General features: G+C 49.0%; 2 protein-coding genes across 3 annotated transcripts in view; both read right to left on the reverse strand.

Moving 5' to 3' along the window:
* Window positions 1–5210, reverse strand: part of SKOR2 (SKI family transcriptional corepressor 2) — a gene marked incomplete at its 5' end in the record, with an annotated part of 33205 nt that extends 27995 nt beyond the window's left edge. For both annotated transcript variants that reach the window (XM_082241859.1, XM_082241858.1), the window contains one exon: window positions 2943–5210. In XM_082241859.1, the coding sequence (XP_082097985.1) occupies window positions 2943–5210 (2268 nt within the window). The remainder of the gene's footprint in view (window positions 1–2942) is intronic.
* Window positions 1–16960, reverse strand: part of HDHD2 (haloacid dehalogenase like hydrolase domain containing 2) — a 91759-nt gene extending 74799 nt beyond the window's left edge. Inside the window, exon 1 of the mRNA XM_082242263.1 lies at window positions 16943–16960. The gene's annotated coding sequence lies outside the window, so the exon portion shown is untranslated. The remainder of the gene's footprint in view (window positions 1–16942) is intronic.
* Between the last annotated feature and the right edge of the window lie 2974 nt (window positions 16961–19934).

The raw sequence follows: 19934 nt of genomic DNA on the forward strand, positions 1-19934 counted from the left end.
ACAGGGAACCAGGCAGAGGGCCTTCTCGGTAGTGGCGCCCTCCCTGTGGAACATCCTCCCACCAGATGTCAAAGAGAACTACTACCAGACTTTTAGAAGACATCTGAAGGCAGCCCTGTTCAGGGAAGTTTTTAATGTGTGACATCTTAGTGTATTTTTTGTCTTTGTGGAAGCTGCCCAGAGTGGAAGGAAGTGCTTATTATTATTATTATTATTATTATTATTATTACTATTATTATTATTATCCGCCCCCTCCCCCGTTGAAGGCAACGACCACCAGTTTAAGTCCAGTTTAAGGAATCCAAGTCGGGCCACTGTCGTTCATTGCGCAGCCTACCTGAGCGGGCGGGAGCGAACCAAGTGAGGAGACGTTGTCTCAGTCAGTGATGGGCTTCCGGGGGAAGCATCTATAGAACTATAGAATTGTAAACTTGGAAGGGACTGCAAAGGTCATTTAGTCCAACCCCCTGAGATGCAGGAATCTTTTGCCCAATGTGGGGCTGAAACCCATGGATTTCAGTCTGAGATCAAGAGTTTTATGCTCAACCACCTGAGCTACCGCATGATTTATCTCTGTTGGCCACAGAAAGCTGGGCTTCGCGGCCTCCAGTGGAGCTGATCCAGGGGCTTTTCCATGTGGGTGTGTGCCCAAGTCTGTGTTCCTCAAGGCGCTTCCTCGGAAGAAGTGCCGTTGGAATCAGTGGGTCTTGATGTCAGGGAAATGGGTGCATGGAACCAGAGTATTCCCAGAGAGGTGATCCGTCCTCCTTAACAGAAGAGCAAGCTAAGGATTGCCTTCAACTCTGTGTATCAACCTTTTAAGGCACATTCGCTGCAATTTCTTTCCCTCAAAGGATTCTGGGCGCTGTAGTTTACGCCTCACAGAGTGACAACGCCCAGCAACGCTTAACGAACTACAGTGCCCAGAATCCTTTGAGGGAAAGAAGCTGCAGCGAATTTGCTTCAAAGGTACAGTACAGTGTATATGCCGACCGAAGACCTGATTATGACAAACCCTCGGGCCCCGCATGCATATTGCACTAAAAAGTGGCGAGGTCCCCTCTAAACCAATTTATAGCGCAATCCTACATAATATCTACTCAGAGGTAAGCCCCGCTGGGTTGCATGGGATTTCCTCCCAGATATGTGTGTAGTAGAGGATCGTGGCCTTAATTTCCACGGGTCACTATTCAGGGCCGTGTACACGTAGGACTTTCCCCAAACTTGGAAGTTGCATACAGTACCCAGTACAACTAGGACTCATTTATAAGCTTGTCCTTTCCTGATTCCGCGAAAAATTTCCATCTTAAGTCAATGGCCATCGCGACATCTTGTGCCAGCGAGTTCCAGAGATTAATTAGTCAGTTTGATCGCTGGCATACTGGGTCAGGCGGTTTGATCTCGCTCAAGTACGGACTGGGAGAAGCTCTCCAGGTTTTCGGGCCGAGGTCTCTCCCAGCTCTGGCAGGAGATGCGGGGGATCGAACCAGGGACCTCTCGCCTGCGAAGCAGACGTCATACCGCTGAGCCACGTCCTTTCTCTAAAACTCTAGCATTATGAGAGAGAGCAAAGCTTCTCTCTCGGTGCTTCCTCCGCACCCTTGGGTCTTATTTTATGAACCAAAAAGCTCCCTTTCCGCCTAAGGGACTCGCTCCAGACCCCTAGTCATATTGGTTGTGCTTTTCTGCTCCTTTCCCAATTCTAGAAATATAAAAATAAAAATAAATTTAAAAATTGAGGTGTGGCTATCAGAACTCCGCAGAACCTATTATGAGGGCGGGTCCTGAGCTGTAAGTAAAAGGGCAAGGAGCGGTAGCTCATGTTAGTCCTACTCCGAGTAGACCCCTTGAAATTAGTGCGCAGGACCAACTCAGGCCCGTTAACGTCTGCGAGTCTGCAGTGGCTCCTGTTACAAGGCGTGCGCTGGAACCCAACCAACTTAGTGTCCTGGCACTAAAGCACTTAATTCTCACAGACAATACATGAGGTAGCTAAGCAGTTTCTGGGCTCCGCGACATTTCAGGTGGTTCTTCATACTACTACTAAAAAAATGACTAAATGATGATGATAGTAATGCCCCTGCACATAGAAAGCTAGCATTTCAAGAAGCTCCCTCCCTGACATGCTAGCTTTCTGCGTGAGAGCCACTGGTTTAATTATTTTATATGCAGGAGCATTCAGTCACGCACTCCCTTACGCCTTCAACCCGAAATGGCACAGCCCAGAAACCGATTTGCCATCTCATCTGCCGGCGGTGAGAATCCAGTCCACAGACAAGGGGTTTTGAGACTGAGGCGGGTTGTGCGTCGCGCTCGGAGAGGCATCGGGTCCGCCTGTAGTTCTTGCGGGTCCTGAAACCTGTGATAAAACGCCCCCCCGCCAAGTTGGTTTTTGTGTGCGACCCTCAAAAATGGCAACGCGCACTCGCCTCCTTGGAAGAAGCCCAGTTAGGGTCGAAGGAACTGGTGTTTCTTCTAAGGGAGACCTTATTCTTTGGAAGCAGATATTGGGCGAGCAAATATTGGAGCAAATATTGGGCGAGAAGCCGAGACTGAGGAGGTGTTTAAAGGTCTCCTTGAAATCAACGAGGCTGGGAAAGGGCCTGATGGTGGCCCCCGTTTCCTGAGCCCCCTTCCCCATGCCCCCTCCCCCCAGAAAACTGTGCTGGGGCGTAGAGCGGGGGGAGCGCCAGACTAGAGCCACGCGCCACCCACAACCGCTTGAAAGTGTCACGGGCAAGGCAGGCGCTGCCTTTGGAGATGCGGGAGAGGCTTGCCCTATTTCTTGCCAGTTCCGTTTCCCTGGCTCTAAAGGGGCGGGGGCCCTGCGAAAAGACCCTCCTCGATCCATCTTCCTCTCCCCGCATCTGGAAGCGACTCAGCCTAGAGGTGCATTTCAATAAAAATAATTGGCTCGAAGGAGCCTAGAGGGGGGTATTTACATCTTTGTAAGGGGGCTGCGGCGCCTGCTCCTCCGCTGATGGATGGGGCGCTGGGCTGCTCCCGCCGCTGCTTCCTCCTCCTTTCGGGGGGCAGGTGGGCAGAGGAAGAGCCGGAGGAGGGGGAGGCGGCAGCAGCAGCTGCTCGACGTGGGGCGCCCCCGACTTCTCCTCCTCTGGAGCCGGCCGGCAGGAGGCCGCGGGGTAAGGCCCCGTCGGGGCGGCGGCCACTGCAGAGGCTGCCCCGCTCGGCCTGTCCCGGGAGGCGCCCTTGTCCGTCAGCCCGCGGCTCTGCAGGTAGCGGCCGGCTCCCCCGACGGGATCCACCACCTCCTGCTCGTCTTCCTCTTCCTCCTCCGGTTCTTCCTCCGCTTCCTCCTCCTCCGGCAGTTTGTGGCTCTCCACGTCCACCTCCGGCTCTTCTTCTTCGTCCTCTTCCTCCTCCTCCTCTTCCTCCTCGCTGCTCTCCTCGCTGGGGTAACTGCAGCTGGTGCCCCCCGGGGAGAGCAGGCGGTGGCCGGGGGCCTGGAGGGGGCGTTCGCAGCCCCCTGCCTCCCGCTCGGGGGGCGGCAGCAGCAAGAGGGGCGGCGGCGAGGACGAGGAGCGCGGCGCCGGGTGGTGGTGGTGCAGCTTGGCGAGGCTTTCCGAGTCCTCTTTGCCCCCCACTGGACGGAAGGCGCTGGAGTGGTGGTACGACGCGCCGGATTTGCCCCGCGGCTGCCCGTCCAGCAGGTGGGGCTGGTGAGGCGCCGAGCCCCGCGACCCTCCGCCGCCGCCGCCTCCTTCAGCCGCGGGAGAACATGCCGCCTCGCTGCCGTCGAAAGCCCGTGGGTCCCTGCTGCTGCCGCTGCCGCCTCCGCCGCTCGCTTGTGGGGCGGCTGCGGCGGGCGGCGTGCCCAGCCCGGCGGCTCCCCCTTCGCTGCCGGGGTCGGCGAGGTCCAGGAAGGCTTGGCGCAGCAAGCTGGGGCTCTCCCCGCCCAGGGCGGTGCAAGTGGGCGGCTGCGGCGCGGGCTGCAAGTACGTGGGCAGCCCCGGGAGCGCCCCCGGGGTGCGCGGCGGCCAAAACATGCAGAAAGGCGGGTAGAAGGCTGCGGCCGCCGCCGCCGCGTCCTTCCTAGTCCCGGGCCAGAAGAGCCCCGACAGGCCCGCTCCTGCCGTCGGGGCGGCACCTGCCGCTTTGTGCCCCGCGGGTCCGCCTTGCGCCCCGACGCCCAGCCCCTCGGAGTCCTCTTTCTTGTGGCAGAGGCTGAAGGCGGCCGCGGGGAAGCCGTACGGGTGCGGGAAGAGGCCCCCGCAGCCGGGGAACTTCTGCAGGACGCCCCCGAAGGAGGAGCCCTTACTGGGCACCGGAATGACAGGGTAGTTCCTTTGCGCTTTGCCGGCGCCGCCGTGCGCAACGGCCGCCGCAGCCGCCGCGGCCGCCGCCACCGCTTCCTGCAGCTCCTCGTCGTCGTCGAAGCGGCCGCGCTTCTGGTGCAGGTCAGGGGGCGGCGGCGGGGGCGGCGCGCCCAGCAGGTGCGGGCTGAGCAGGCCTCCTCCGACGCCCACCACCGCCGCCTTGACGGCGCCCAAAGGGTGGCAGTGAGGGCCGGAGCCTCCTCCTCCGCCGCCCCCTCCAGGATGGTGGGCGTGCGAGGCCTGCGGGAGGGCCCTCTTCCGACTGCCGCCGTTGAACATGGCCTTGACGTCCTCCCAGGCGAAGACCAGCTCGTCCTGCGGGGTCTTGTCGGTCAGCTTGAGGTGGCGCCGCCAGGAGTTGAAGTTGGCGGCGTCGGGCTGAGTGTACTTGGCGTCGGGGGTGCGGTGCGAGTGGAAGATGAACTTGTTGGGCGAGAAGTACATGCTGCAGTAGCTGCATTTGATGCACTTGGCCCGGGAGCTGTTGTAGCGCGCCGGGATGAAGCTCCCGCGGCAGCCCCAGGCGCACTCGTGCGACACGTCGAAGGCGAAGTTGTCGGGCAGCTTGGGCGGCCGGTTCTCCCCTAGGAAGGACTTGCAGAGCCGCTCGGCTTCCCTCTTGGTGATCATGCCGCAGCGCCTCGACGAGATGGGCATGGCGCCCGCCCTGCGCAGGATCTCCAGCTGCACGGGGGTGCACTGCACGCACGTGATGCCCAGCGCCACGCGGCGGTTGTGGATCTCGTTGTAGCTGAAGTTCTTCAGCAGCGTGTTGGAGATCTGCGCCAGGCACAGCCGCTCCTGCCCGTCGATCACCAGAGACACGATGGGGATGCCGTAGAGGATCACCTGGCCCACTTGGTTGGGCTTCATGGCGCCCGGGTGAGGAGGGCCGCCGCGTGGAGGCGGAGGGGGCGGCCCCTGGCTCAGCGAGTCCGACGGGAAGGCGTTGGACGAGGCGGACAGGAGGAGGTCGGTGGCGCCTGGCAAAGGGCTGCTGGCCATGGTCCTGGGCCCCCGGCAGGCTCCCCAGCAAGCTGTGGGAGAGAGAGAAAAGAGAGCAGGCCATGAGAACTAGCGCCATCAAGCGGCTGAGCGGATGCACCGTCTGCCCTCTAAAATCGCTTGTGCTTTAATTAAGGTTCAAGTGATCAGAACCTCAGTATAGGTGCCTTTTTGGCACTGAAAGAACATTTAACAGGCAAAAGCAGTTGCTTAAGAGGCCATCTTCAAGATTTCGTTTTCATGCACCATGTTATTACAGGAATGTACCACCTTCAGAAGAACCTCAGAAAAGAAAGAGTCCCTTGTTTGCTGCCCTGTTGAATAAAAAACGACTTATGGCATTAAAGTTGGCCTTTCCACCGTTCCCAGTTAAGGCTGCACAGCTGGACCCTGTGGCACTTTTACTCAGGAGGAAGATGCAAAAGATTCAATGGGATTTACTCCCATATTTGCGCGCGCACAAATAAATGTATATCAGCCGTGTATCAGCAACCCAATAGGTTTACTCAAAAGTAGGACCTGCTGAACTCAATGGGACTCTCTGGTACCTCTGAGTAAGCCCTATGGAACTCAGCAGGGTTTATGTGTGATGTGCAGAAGCTGACTTTGCACCTTGATGAATCTGCTGGTGAAATGGATGTGCAGCCAACCCTGTGCTCACATACTCAGGAGGAATGAGCCTGATTGCTTTATTCGGGGAGCCTGATTCATAGGCAAGTGTGTCTAAAACTATAACTTCAGGCTCCTAGCACTTTTGAGAAGAGAGGTCTTGCTAGCTTGCTGAAACCAAACAACACAGAGCCTTAAGGCACATTGAAGACCAACAAATGTATTGCATGTTTCCAAGGGTGCAAGTCCCACCCAAACTGCAGAGAATCCCACCTTCCTTCTGTTAATCCCAGGTGCAGGCAAATAATTATGCAGGGCCTGAAAGTCTGCCCCTTGCCCCTAGCACTGGAAAATCTACCCAGCTACCCGTCTGACAAACAAGGGACTCCCTTCGTTCTTTTCTGAGGTTCTTCTGAAGGTGGTACGTCCCTGTAATAACATGGTGCATGAAAACAAAAGCTTCAAGATGGCCTCTTAGCAACTGCTTTTGCCTGTTAAATGTTCTTTCGGTGTGAAAAAGGCATTTTGCCATTACCCATAACCTTTTCCGCTTTTTCGCAAAATCATAAGGACTAGAAAATAACTTTGAAAAAGGAACACACACACACACACACACACACACCTCCCTGTACCAAATCTAACCTCACACAAAATTGTAGAATTGCTGCAATTAATAAGTTATAATAAGTAATTTGCATTGGGTGGGTAGTTGATCATAATGACCACCAATGCTCGGCAGTTCGCTCCAAGGTGATGAACTTGTATCAGGGCTGTACCACTTCAGGCAACAAGTCAAAACTCACAGATTGAATGCTCCACCATATGTCTCCAGTCCCCCCTCCCCCCAAAAAAAAAACCTGGAAGAAGAATTCTAGCTAGCTCAGAGAATTGCTTTGTACAGAGGTGTATTCTGGCACCTGCAGTGTGAAGTGGTACAACCCAGAATTACCACTGCAGTGAGAACTAGGCCAATGTTTGACTCCAGGCTTAGCGCACTATGTCTTTAGGGATGAGCTCATAAATCCCATTCCTTGCGACTTCCCTCCTTGTTCCTGATGTCAGCTACCAGAACTAGCAGTATGTTATCTATCGGACAAACAGACAGATGCTTCCTACCATCTCACGATGCCACAGCCAGCTTGAGACTTCTCCGTTGTCACTTCACAAACCATGTCGCTTTCCAGAAAGTGGATTAATAGCTACAGAATTAAGGGACTAAGTACCTAAACTGCTCAGTCCGGGAACGTGTTTTCAGTAGCCAAACTGAGCACACGGTCCTTTCACCAGAAACAACCCACTCCCCAAGCTTTCTTCCTTTTAGCAAATCTAATTTAGAAAAGGGGTTTTCATATTTTTGCTACAGTTAAACAATTAGGATTCCGAAACTCTCACTGACCTACTGAAAATCGCAGGGAGATCTAGCGTTAGATACTAATCTGCTTTCTGACCAGCCTGAGCTCTAGAACAAAGAAACAAGTCTGGAAACCAATTTCTCCTTACAAGTAAAAATAAAATAAAAGCTATTGAGGCTGACGCAGAGTTAGGGTAGGGCTGTGGCTAAACAACAGAGTTATGAATCAGCAAGGCCTTGGCTCAAATCTCACATCTGCCACAAATGCACTTTGTAGCCTCAGGAAAGCGCAAACTCTATGTCTCAATCTGCAATATGGGACTGATAACTCAAGCCCGCCTCACAGGGGTGTTGTAAGGAGCAAGGAGCAAAATTATAGGATGTGCTTTGTGCCCTCAGAAGGCCTTTAAAAAATACCAGCGCAGCATTCCAAGCCTGCCATCTATCACTGATGCCTTCCCACAGTCCCAAAAGAAGAAGAAGAAGAAGAGTTTGGATTTGATATCCTGCTTTATCACTACCTGAAGGAGTCTCAAAGCGGCTAACATTCTCCTTTCCCTTCCTCCCCCACAACAAACACTCTGTGAGGTGAGTGGGGCTGAGAGACTTCAAAGAAGTGTGACTGGCCCAAGGTCACCCAGCAGCTGCATGTGGAGGAGCAGAGACGTGAATCCGGTTCACCAGATTACGAGTCTACTGTTCTTAACCACTACACCACACTGGCTCACAGAGAAGGGAAGACATTTGTATGTTATGATCAGAACAGGCCCAGTTTTTTCTTCTATGCCAGGAATGGCTAACCTCAGGCCCATAGGCCAAATGTGTGCACAACACACACCTCAGACTTTTTAGCTGCTCCGCAGGCCTCTCCCCAGATTGCACTTCTCACTCACCCTGCTTTGAACCATCCTTGAGCATTTTTGCCAGCTTGAAACATATCCTTGAACTCTGACAATTCCCCTTGGGAGAGGTGTGCCTAGAAACCAAGGGTAACATTTACATCCATCTAGCCTCTACACCAGGGGTCAGCAAACTTTTTCAGCAGGGGGCCGGTCCACTGTCCCTCAGACCTTGTGGGGGGCCGGACTATATATATATATATTGGGGGGGGGGGGGAAATTGAACGAATTCCTATGCCCCACAAATAACCCAGAGATGCATTTTAAATAAAAGCACGCATTCTACTCATGTCAAAACACACTGATTCCCGGACCGTCCGCAGGCTGGATTGAGAAGGCGATTGGGCCGGATCCGGCCCCCGGGCCTTAGTTTGCCTGCCCATGCTCTACACCATTCTAAAACACACTCCTGTATGATACCTGTGTGATTCCTTCCCCATCATCCTTCCAGAGACATCTCTCCAGATTGTTGTGTGTGTGAGTTCTGGGACATGTAATTGACACAATAATAGTGCATTAGTGGTAGATGTAGACCGGACCACACACAGATCCTTCTGCTTATTCGATGCTCTGTGATTTCCCCCCATTGCTACTGCCCTCTGGAAGGACACTCTTTTGCCATATATAAAAGCAGCAGAAAAACCAACCAACCAAAGTTGCAATTTAAAAAGTTACAGGATTTCAGCAGGAAGTTACAAGACAGTCACTGACTGAAGATGAGGTTTGGAGTTAACATGCACAGAGAAGCTGAAAAGAAAGAACACTGGATCCTTGTTGGAGGAGCACGGATATATTCACACTGAGGCTCTGAGAAGGAAAGCAAGAAATCTACATTTATTGCAGGAAGTAAATACTTGATAGGCAAGGCCTCAGAGTTATATTTGCTCTTTCACGTGCATAGGAGAAGCACACAAGGAGATCACATATCCTGAGGTAAGGATGAAGAAGGAAGTAGGAAATGAGGCCAGCAACCCTGAGAGTATCAGTCTAACCCTGAAGAAAGATCAATAGGTCAGCACAGGAAGGACAGCCTAGGAAGCTTGAAGGTTCATCTCTATCTACCTTTCTCATGCAGTTATATCAGCTGAGGGTGTCTTTTGCAGTGTTGAAAATGGGATTGCATATAACCACCATGAGCGCAAATAATCACAAAAGCAACATCTGGAGGCTCCCCAGCAAGACCTTTTTCTTTGCTATGCTTTCAGAAGTTGAAGCTTAAGATGTTTTCTTCTCTTATAATTTATTCATTCATTCTATGTTTATGTCACATTGCCTCAGTTTCATAGATATTTCATACATTGACTTGGTTGATTAGATTTTTGGCTGTCCACGCTGCCCCAGAAATACACATTCAAGGACGGCATAAAAATATCACAGGTAAATAAGATGCTGGCCGTAGTAGCATAATCAGCACACATAAACATGCATTGATAAAGTGGGTAGAATTTTGATGTTTGCACAACTCTTTTGCTACACATCTTTTCTTGCAACAAACAAACAAACAAACAAACAAACAAATAAGAGGAAGGGACAAGTTTATTTGTTTTGCTGAAAATAAAACAAGAATTCTCAAGCACTTTCTACACTGATAGCAAAGTCTACCACCTGCCATACTGAGTGGAGCAGAGACATTTCTTCAGTAGTTTTAAGATTTTGGAATCAGCTCCCCAAAGTGGAGCTTTAGAAGCAAAATGTAAGGTCTGTCTGTAGGGTGACTTTCCATTGAAGATCTTTCAACCTCTCCCCCCCCCCATGCATTTGAAAAAAAACCTCTTTAATTCAAGAGGCTCTATGTATCTAACCATTGAATAGCTTTTTTAAAAAATGGTCCATTTTAATTGATGTGACATTTGAGTGCTGCCATTTTATGTTTTTAACTTGCTTAAAAATAGAGGAAGCTAATTTGTACTGAGTCGTGTCACTCATCTATTTAGCTCATTATTTCACACTGACTAACACCGGCTTTGGGGCAGGGATGGGGAACCTGTGGATGCTGTTAGCCTTCATCTCCTCGCCTCTTTGACCACTGGGCCATGCTGGCTGGGGATTGTGGGAGTTGGAGTCCAACAACATGCAGAACGCTACAAGTTTGCAACCCTCCCTGGATATGCCAGGGATTGGACCTGGGAGCTTTTGAACCCACTCTGCCACAAAGCTACAGCCTTCTCCAAATTGCTGTAGCTCAATCAAAAATTGTGCATTTTTACTGTCCATTTTTAAATCCTTTTGCAAGGCCCTTTGGGTGTTCTGGACGAGAAAAGTAGAATACAAGTAATAAATAGCAATAAAAATAATGATGTGCTTTTACAGGCGTTTGGGTGCTGAAATTGCCTGGTTGCACAGCTGACAGTTTTTATTTCTAACTCCTTTTCTTCACATCCTGCCTTCTTGTGTTCTAAGCAAGTTACACTACAAAAATAAACACACACACACACACACACAGAGAGAGAGACAAAGTGTGTTTTAAAAGTGTGTATTTTTAAAATAGGAACACCACCCTATAACACTGTAAATGTGTCAAGAGCACAATTCTACACATTTTTACTCAGAAATACGTACGTCCTGCCAATTCAGCAGGGCTTACTCCCAGGAAGCTGGGTTGCAGCCCAAGGCTGAATTCCTAGGCACTTTTACCCAGTAGAAAGTAGCCCAGTATAGAACATAGTGCAGCTCACATCTGCGTATACACAGATACGTAGGTTTGGTCTGCATAAAATGCTAGATAACAGCAGCAATACAAAATACTGACATCAGCAACAATTCAATAACCTAGCTATGCATTAACTACCAAAGGTCTTACATCACAAGAGGGATTGTGGGTAGAAACAGTGACCTCAGGACATGCTCTTCTGAGTGCAGTGAGTCAGTACCAGAATATGCTTTAAAGGCTCTTTCTCTGGGTTCCATTAATTTTCACTTATCTCAACTCGTTTTGCCTACCCCTCCCGAAGGTACAAAGCAATGGACATTGAAGGTCTGGGAGATTACTGAGCAATAAAGGGCAACCCTACCATTAGGCAAATTGTGTGGACTCTTTCCTCTACAGCCAGAAATGCCCAGTTCCATCTAGTAATCTGGGATCTATTTGATGATCTTAAAGGAGAAGGAAGTGTATGTGCCCATATGGAAGTCTCACTGTCATTTATACTTATTTGTAAATGAAATTGTTGGTTTTTCTCCCCTCCCCCAACTCAAATTGAGCACTAGGAAAGGCTAGTCTTAAAAACTATTACAGTGGTACCTTGGTTCTCAAACTTAATCCGTTCCGGAAGTCCGTTCCAAAACCAAAGCGTTCCAGAACCAAGGCGCGCTTTCCCATAGAAAGTAATGCAAAATGGATTAATCCATTCCAGACTTTTAAAAACAACCCCTAAAAGAGCCATTTAACATGAATTTCACTATCTAACCAGACCATTGAGCCATAAAATGAAATCAATAAACAATGTACTGCAGTCGCAGAATCAATCAATCAGTAGCTGAACTGGGTTCCATACAGCCACAAAAACAAACAAAAAAAGAGCTGCAAAAACAAAAAGGCAAAATAAATAGCAAAAACAGGCCCCAGCGTAACACTCAAAACGGAAGTGCGGCACTCAAAAAGGAAGCGTAACATTCAAACGGAGCACGTTCAGCTTCCGAAAAGAGTTCACAGACTGGAACACTTACTTCCGGGTTTACAGTGTTTGGGTTCCAAGTTGTTTGAGTACCAAGGCGCTTGAGAACGAAGGTACCACTGTACTACCATCAAATGAAGTCAAGGCACTGATGGGGGATGTCAGGGAACTGACATCAGAGCGAGAGGCGAAGGGAAGGCTCACAGATTATGCTGACGAAGGACCCAGCAGCAGGGGGAGAAACAGCTCAGTAGAGGGGGAAGCTAATCAGCGCAACACCAGGGAGAAAGGGGGGCAGATGGGGGAAGCGGAGAGAGGGCTCCAGGACTCTTCACTGGACATCAGTGAGGAGAGCCCAGGTCCTCCGCTGCCCACACCCTCCCTGCGCAGAAGACTCCCGCACAGTGATAGGAGGAGGAGACTGGGTGTCAAACAACTTTTATGTTGGAAGAGGTTCAAGAAACGCCCACTGGCGGATTCTGCCAGTGACTGAGGCAGCCACCATGAGATGGGGCTGTGCAGTCAGAAAGTTTTAACAAGGCAAATCAGCTGAGAAAGGCACCAGTTTATGCACGAGTAACTCATAGCCATTACAGGGGACATACATATCTCATGGCTTCCTGGATCTTATTGGTACAGCACTTATCACTCTACCACTCCATGCCCGTCTTTCCCCTTAGATACTATTTTTCTTGGCAGAAATCCAGCAGCCGCAGCTCTTCCTGGCATGGAGAAAGGGGCATCGGATGCATTTCTGTCTGCTGTGCAGCCATACCAAAGCACAAACCCAACGTCAGGAAACTACACAACACATCCCTCTTGTGGAAATACATGTTCAGTTAGGACACACACACACACACCCCTTTCTTTAAATTTAACCAGGCAGTTTTGGAAATGGATGCATATTCTTGGAGATATTGCTCTTTTCATTCAGATTGCTGCATGCAGAATGACTTTCCCTCTTTGATTCTGGACTCACTGTCCTTTTCTCCCTCTCCCTCTCCAGATCAGACACGGAGAGGAAATTGGGCATGCACACATTTCATTTCCCCAAGGGATCTGAGTAAATGTCAAATCTAGCAGAGCTAATCTGAACCTCGAAAACCATGCAGAACCAAAAGAGGAAGTGGGAAAGTGTTTCAGGCGTCCAACTTCCTCTTTCAGTTCTATGTAAGTGGGGGTCTCAGACCAGTAAGTGGGGGTCTCAGAGGCCTCAGGGGTACCTCTGCGACCACCAGCACCATGTTGGTGATCCCTAAATTAATGTTGTCTTCCACTGCCTCTTGCAGTTTGGTCAAACTCATGCTGGTAGCTTCAAGAACACTGTTCAGCCATCTTGTCCTCTGTGCTCCCCTTCTCCTTGTGCCCTCCATCTTTCCCAACATCAGGGTCTTTTCCAGGGAGTCTTCTCTTCTCATGAGGTGGCCAAAGTATTGGAGCCTCAGCTTCAGAATCTGTCCTTCCAGTAAGCAGTCAGGGCTGACTTCCTTAAGAATGGATAGGTTTGATCTTCTTGCATTCCATGGGACTCTCAAGAGTCTCCTCCAGCACCATAATTCAAAAGCAACAATTCTTCGGTGATCAGCCTTCTTTATGGTCCAGCTCCCACTTCCATACAATTTGCAGAGTAGCAGAACCCTGGTCCGTGGGCAAAGACAGCTCATGAGATGGTGATATGATTAAAAAAAGTGAATGATATACAAATGGAAACTCACCACTTCCCCTGCTTAGAAAATGGACTTGTGAGCCAAATTTTCAATGGCTGTGCATAAAATTGGCTACTACTACTGGAGACCAGATTAAGGTTATTTTTTGGAGGGGGCAGATATGGACCACCAATCAACATTCCTTTTTTAAAATTTTTTTATTTATTTATTAAAGTTCTTATGCTACCTCAGTAAACATTCTCATATTACATCACAAGGCTTATTATACTATAATTTTCAACATGTATACAAAGTATATATGCTAAAAGAAAGAAACAAAGAAAGAAAGAAAGAAAAAAAGAAAAAAAGAAAGACAAAAAACTATTCCAAAATCACATATGTACCAACACTTTAGACTTCCTGACTATCCCGTTGTATATTCCTTTTTTACAAATGAATGTACTCTTATTGTATATTTCTTTACATTTTATCTAATACATTCCTATATCAATATGTACCCTTGGTCTTAATTTCTCAACTCAGTCTCTCTCCAACGTCAATCGAATGCTAGCATAGATAGCGAACCTTTACTGTATTTTTGAACATATATCTTATATCTACCCCACTTTCCCATAAATTTTTGTTTTGAATTGCCTCTCAGGCTATTTGTCAACTGCGCCATTTCAGCAAATTCTTGTAGCTTGTTACGCCAGTCCCTTATTGTCATGACATTCCTGACAAGCACACACAAAGTTGCATTATTGTGAGTCAGGTCATTGGTCTCTCTAACTCAACATTGTCTAATTTGACCGGCACTTGCTCTCTAAGATCTCCCTTTTCTATCCCAGCTTCAGTTGCTTTGGAGTGGGGAGCAGGGATTCTGGCTCTCCCCTCTAGCCCTCCTGTGGAGTGGAGAGCCTCAATGCTGGCTGGGAAGGGCTGAACAGGAAGCAGCAATGACTGAACTGGAGTCTGAATAGAAGGATGCAACCTTGTTGGCTAGAACCAGACTCTGCTTTCAGAGATGAGAGCAGAACCACCTGCCCCAATAAAGTGTGTGCTTGTAAGCTTGACATTCCCACAATGTCAAGAGAGTCTCACACCTGAGCATGCCATACTTCATCTTTCGAAGCTAGGCAGGAGGGCTGGGTGAACTTGTTGGGACATCTTCATTGCTTCTGTCCAGTTCTGAACTTATCGCTCTGCTCCTAAACTCCTGAATTGTGACACCTAAGCCCTGTGCCTTCTCTGCTGAGCCTATATCGTGACTTGCCTGAATAAAGATCTCTTTCTTACAAGCAACACCTTCTGCCTCTGTGGGTCCCCATCCCCCCCAGTATAATTTTTATTTCAGGCAATGATGTCCAAGATAATGGACATCATAATGCCCACTGAACGATCCCTGCTACCGCCCAACCCTTTCCAAGAGGGGAGCCTGGACTTGCTCCCCAGCGGTGACTCCTTGTTGCCATGGAAATTGTGGGAGTGGCAGCTGCCATGGCAACCCCGGCCCTTTGAAGTCCTCCTCCTTCAAGTCGTGCCTCTGCCTCTGTGTTTTGAGTGGAACCAGGACAACTGCCTTATACAAGTCAGACCATTGCTCCATCAAGCTCAAAGCCATCTACACTGACTGGCAGAAGCTCTCCAGGGTTTCAGAGAGGGGACATTCCTAGAGATCCTGGGGGCTGAACCTAAGACCTTCTGCATGCGAAGCAGCTTCTCTGTCCCCGAGTCACCATAACCCTTTCACCTTTTCCCTTGCACCATGCCGCAAAATGACGCCAGGTCTGCCAAACTGGCTCTCACACAGAGTATTCCTAAGAATAGGTTTTGATGCCAACCAGTTCACACACATACCGTATTTTTTGCTCCATAAGACGCACTTTTTTCCTCCTAAAAAGTAAGGGGAAATGTCTGTGCGTCTTATGGAGCGAATGCATGGTCCCTGGAACCAAATTGCACAGGGGCAAAAAGCAGATCACGCTTTTATTTTTAGAAAGAGGGAAGGGGTGTTGAAACAAAGCCACTGATCAGCTGATTGGCAAGCGATCGGGAGGGAGATAAGGGACTCTAGAGATAAAGGAGGCTGCCTGGGAGGGGGGGAGGTAAAAGCATATGGATCCTCAGGATTTTTGCATTGGGTCACCCCAAATTCACCATCAGATCACATAGCATGTCCATGGCTATAGCTTGCACCAAAAAAATCACGCACCCGCTGTTTCGTGGGACCACAATGGCGCATAAATGTGGTTACAAAGCACGGATCCACATGGATTCTCAGGATTTTTGCATTGGGCTACCACAAACTCACCGTCAAATCACATATTATGTCTGTGGCCACAGCATGAACCACAAAAATCATACATCCACTGTTTTGTTCAGAATATTTTTTTTCTTGTTTTCCTCCTCTAAATACTAGCTGCTTCTTATGGTCAGGTGCGTCTTATGGAGCAAAAAAATACGGTACATGTGCATTGCTTGAATGTCAAGTACCAATGACTTGAGTGTGTGTGTGTGTGTGTGTGTGTGTGTGTGAGAGAGAGAGAGAGAGAGAGAGAATGTTTCATTACTAATCTCCACAGATAACTGTCCATATATCCACACCAGACACAAAATGAGTCAATTCACATGTTCAGCTGCAGGTTGTCAACCGTTAAGTCGTCAAGTGATAAAAAAACCAAGCGGAAAAGATGGAGGAGTGTGAACAGGCTAATGGACCAAATCAGTAGTGATGGTGTTGGGGGTGGAGTTATGGGGCTTCCCTCCCAAGACCAGCTCATCTGGATGAGGCTGGGGTGAAGAAAGGGGGTGGCAAGGCTGTGACTCCCTAGTGGGAGTCCTGGACTGGCTCCACTGATGCACTGGCGCAGCCTTGACCTCACCACCTCCCTGCCCCAGCTCCGTCCAGGTAACCAGCAGCAACACCAGTGCCAGGTGAGTGGCTCTGCCCAACCACAGGGACTGCTAAACCCACACAAATGTTAAATTGAAACGCAGTTCATACCTACATACAAACAACTCATTGACTGTAGTATCAAGTGGTAGCTTGCACATGTGAACCAGCCATATAAGAAGCAAGCTCAGTTCTCTTAATGTAAAGGTAAAGGTACCCCTGACCATTAGGTCCAGTCGCGGATGACTCTGGGGTTGCGGTGCTCATTTCGCTCTATAGGCCAAGGGAGTCGGCACTTGTCCACAGACAGCTTCCGGGTCATGTGGCCAGCATGACTAAGCCACTTCTGGTGAACCAGAGCAGCGCATGGAAACACCATTTACCTTCCTGCCAGAGCAGTACCTATTTATCTACTTGCACTTTGACATGCTTTCGAACTGCTAGGTTGGCAGGAGCAGGGACCGAGCAATGGGAGCTCACCCCATTGCAGGGATTCAAACCACTGACCTTCCGATCGGCAAGCCCTGGGCTCAGTGGTTTAGACCACAGCGCCACTTGCATCTCAATGTAGATGCAGCCAAAGCAGCAACATCTGCTGGCGTGCCTGCAGAGCCCCGACCTCCCGACTGTCTTGCTGGCTTCACCACACCAGCCCAGGTGCTTCTGCAATGCGCGCGCGCGCACACACACACACACAAAGAGGAGAGGTTAGCATGCTTTAGCAGATAAAATCCACGTGGAGCAACTCAACCCCAAACAGCCTGTTGATGACTGAGCATGCTCAGTGCCCATGGAAGGCTGGCTAAATGCAGAAGTGGGAAATAACAAGAGCATGTGGTAGAGGGAGAATGCAATGGAGTATCCTGAAAGAATGTGGTTTCGTCTGGCTGCAACCCTGCACAGGAGCCCACATCAGGGGTGGACTTTGGTAATGTGGCACCCTGAGCAAGGACAAAAATTGGCACCCGCCAAAAAAAGAGAAAAATTATTTCCACAATAATTCCTTTTGGTAGAGCTGCTTTTAAAATGGATCTTTTCCAGTAGGCACTCATGTTGTTGTTGTTTTGCTCCCCCTTTGCTCATCTCCCTGTGAGGAATCTCCCGCAGCACCCTAACTCCGGTGGCACTGCCCCAAACTGCAACATTTAGTTGTGGGTCCCACTTCCCAGAGAACAATAGCGGAACTCCCCTGTCTCCAGATGTCAAGTGAGAGGCCTTTCCTTCTAGGAAACAGATCAGATTTCTGCCTGTGCTGATGCTGCCTGTTCAAAAGGACCTGGACTCAGAATGTGGTGACTGCTTCATTCTGAATGAACACAGAAATTCTTCTTTGCGGATGGATGGATGGATTTATTTATTTATTTATTTATTGTCACTCACTTAAATATTTATAAACCACACATTCATAGAAAACAAAACAAAGGAGTTTAAAACATAAAAAACACAACACTGCCATAATAGCCATAAGAATACTAATAGCATATCGAATAAAACTGATGGATAAAAAAATGATCACAGAATGGTGATCATTTTCCCAAATGCCCCTCCCTCTCATTATATACATATATTCTCCGTGTTTGTGTTTGTGTATGTGTGCATATATACCGTATTTTTCACTCTATAAGATGCACCAGACCATAAAACGCACCTAGTTTTTGGAGGAGGAAAACAAGAAAAAAAATATTCTGAATCTCAGAAGCCAGAACAACAAGAGGGATCAATGCGCAGCGAAAGCAGCGATCCCTCTTGCTGTTCTGGCTTCTGGGATAGCTGCGCAGCCTGCATTCGCTCCATAAGACGCACACACATTTCCCCTTAGTTTTTAGGAGGGAAAAAGTGAGTCTTATAGAGCAAAAAATATGGTATATATATATATATATATATATATATATATATATATATATATGCAGGTTTTGGTGTCTTCGGGTGTCTTCCCGTGTAAGAGTCGGGGTGTCTGGGCGACGTTTCGACGAGGTCTCACTCGTCATCTTCAGGCTGGTGCTTTCGGCTTCTTGTTACTGGAACTTCGTAGATTTTCACGGGTACAGGAATGCAGGTTTTGGTGTCTTCGGGTGTCTTCCCGTGTAAGAGTCGGGGTGTCTGGGCGACGTTTCGACGAGGTCTCACTCGTCATCTTCAGGCTGGTGCTTTCGGCTTCAGGCTGGTGCTTTCGGCCAGTAACAAGAAGCCGAAAGCACCAGCCTGAAGATGACGAGTGAGACCTCGTCGAAACGTCGCCCAGACACCCCGACTCTTACACGGGAAGACACCCGAAGACACCAAAACCTGCATTCCTGTACCCGTGAAAATCTACGAAAGCAAATATATATATATATATATATATATATTCTCGCAGCTCAACTGTGAAACAATTTTCCTTCTTTTTACAGTAACCTAGTGACAGCACTGTCCTAAGCATGCTTTTATTCTGAAGTATGTCCCAATCGCAGCTTAACAACAACCACAAGAAAAAACAACAGCCGCAACAACCATGTGCACATCCCAGCATTTAGAATCATATGATTGTAGAGTTGGAAGGGACCTCAGTGGTCATCTAGTCCAACCCCCTTCAGTGCAGGAATCTCAACTACAGCTGAATTCAGGATCTCAACAATGCCTACCAGCTGTTTCCTTTTCTCAGCAAGTTTCTATCCCTTAACTGTGCAGTAGGGAGACCCAACCTGGTTCAGGCAGTACCATGGAGAAGTGTGTGTGTGAAATAGATACCGTAATTTTCGCTCCATAAGACGCACCTGACCATAAGACGCATCTAGTATTTAGAGGAGGAAAACAAGAAAAAAAAATATTCTGAACAAAACAGTGGATGTATGATTTTTGTGGTTCATGCTGTGGCCACAGACATAATATGTGATTTGACGGTGAGTTTGTGGTAGCCCAATGCAAAAATCCTGAGAATCCATGTGGATCTGTGCTTTGTAACCACGTTTTTGCGCCATTGCGATCCCACGAAACAGTGGGTGCGTGATTTTTTTGGTGCAAGCTATAGCCATGGACATGCTGTGTGATCTGATGGTGAATTTGGGGCAACCCAATGCAAAAATCCTGAGGATCCATGTGCTTTTACCTCCCCCCCTCCCAGGCAGCCTCCTTTATCTCTAGAGTCCCTTATCTCCCTCCCGATCGCTTGCCGATCAGCTGCTCAGTGGCTTTGTTTCAACACCCCCTTCCCTCTTTCTAAAAATAAAAGCGCGATCTGCTTTTTGCCCCTGTGCAATTTGGTTCCAGGGACCATGCATTCGCTCCATAAGACGCACAGACATTTCCCCTTACTTTTTAGGAGGAAAAAAGTGCATCATATGGAGCAAAAAATACGGTAAATTTAAGAAACTGGTGTCTGATTGCGGCAAACAACTCTTTTAATAGTGTTGGCCTTAGCAGGGGTGGCACCATTGAGCTTTGTTTCAGGCTGAAACATTTGGGACCGGCCCTGGCATTAGGCAGGCTGAGGGGGCCTCTTCAGGCAGCAGATGTTGAGGAACAGGACCAGAGGGCCAAAGATTCTTCACACCTGCCTTACACGGTGCTAGAACATTTCCCCACCTACCCTATAGAACCTTAT

Source organism: Podarcis vaucheri, assembly GCF_965113315.1.
Source record: "Podarcis vaucheri genome assembly, chromosome: 11".
NCBI classification, from domain to species: Eukaryota; Metazoa; Chordata; class Lepidosauria; order Squamata; family Lacertidae; genus Podarcis; species Podarcis vaucheri.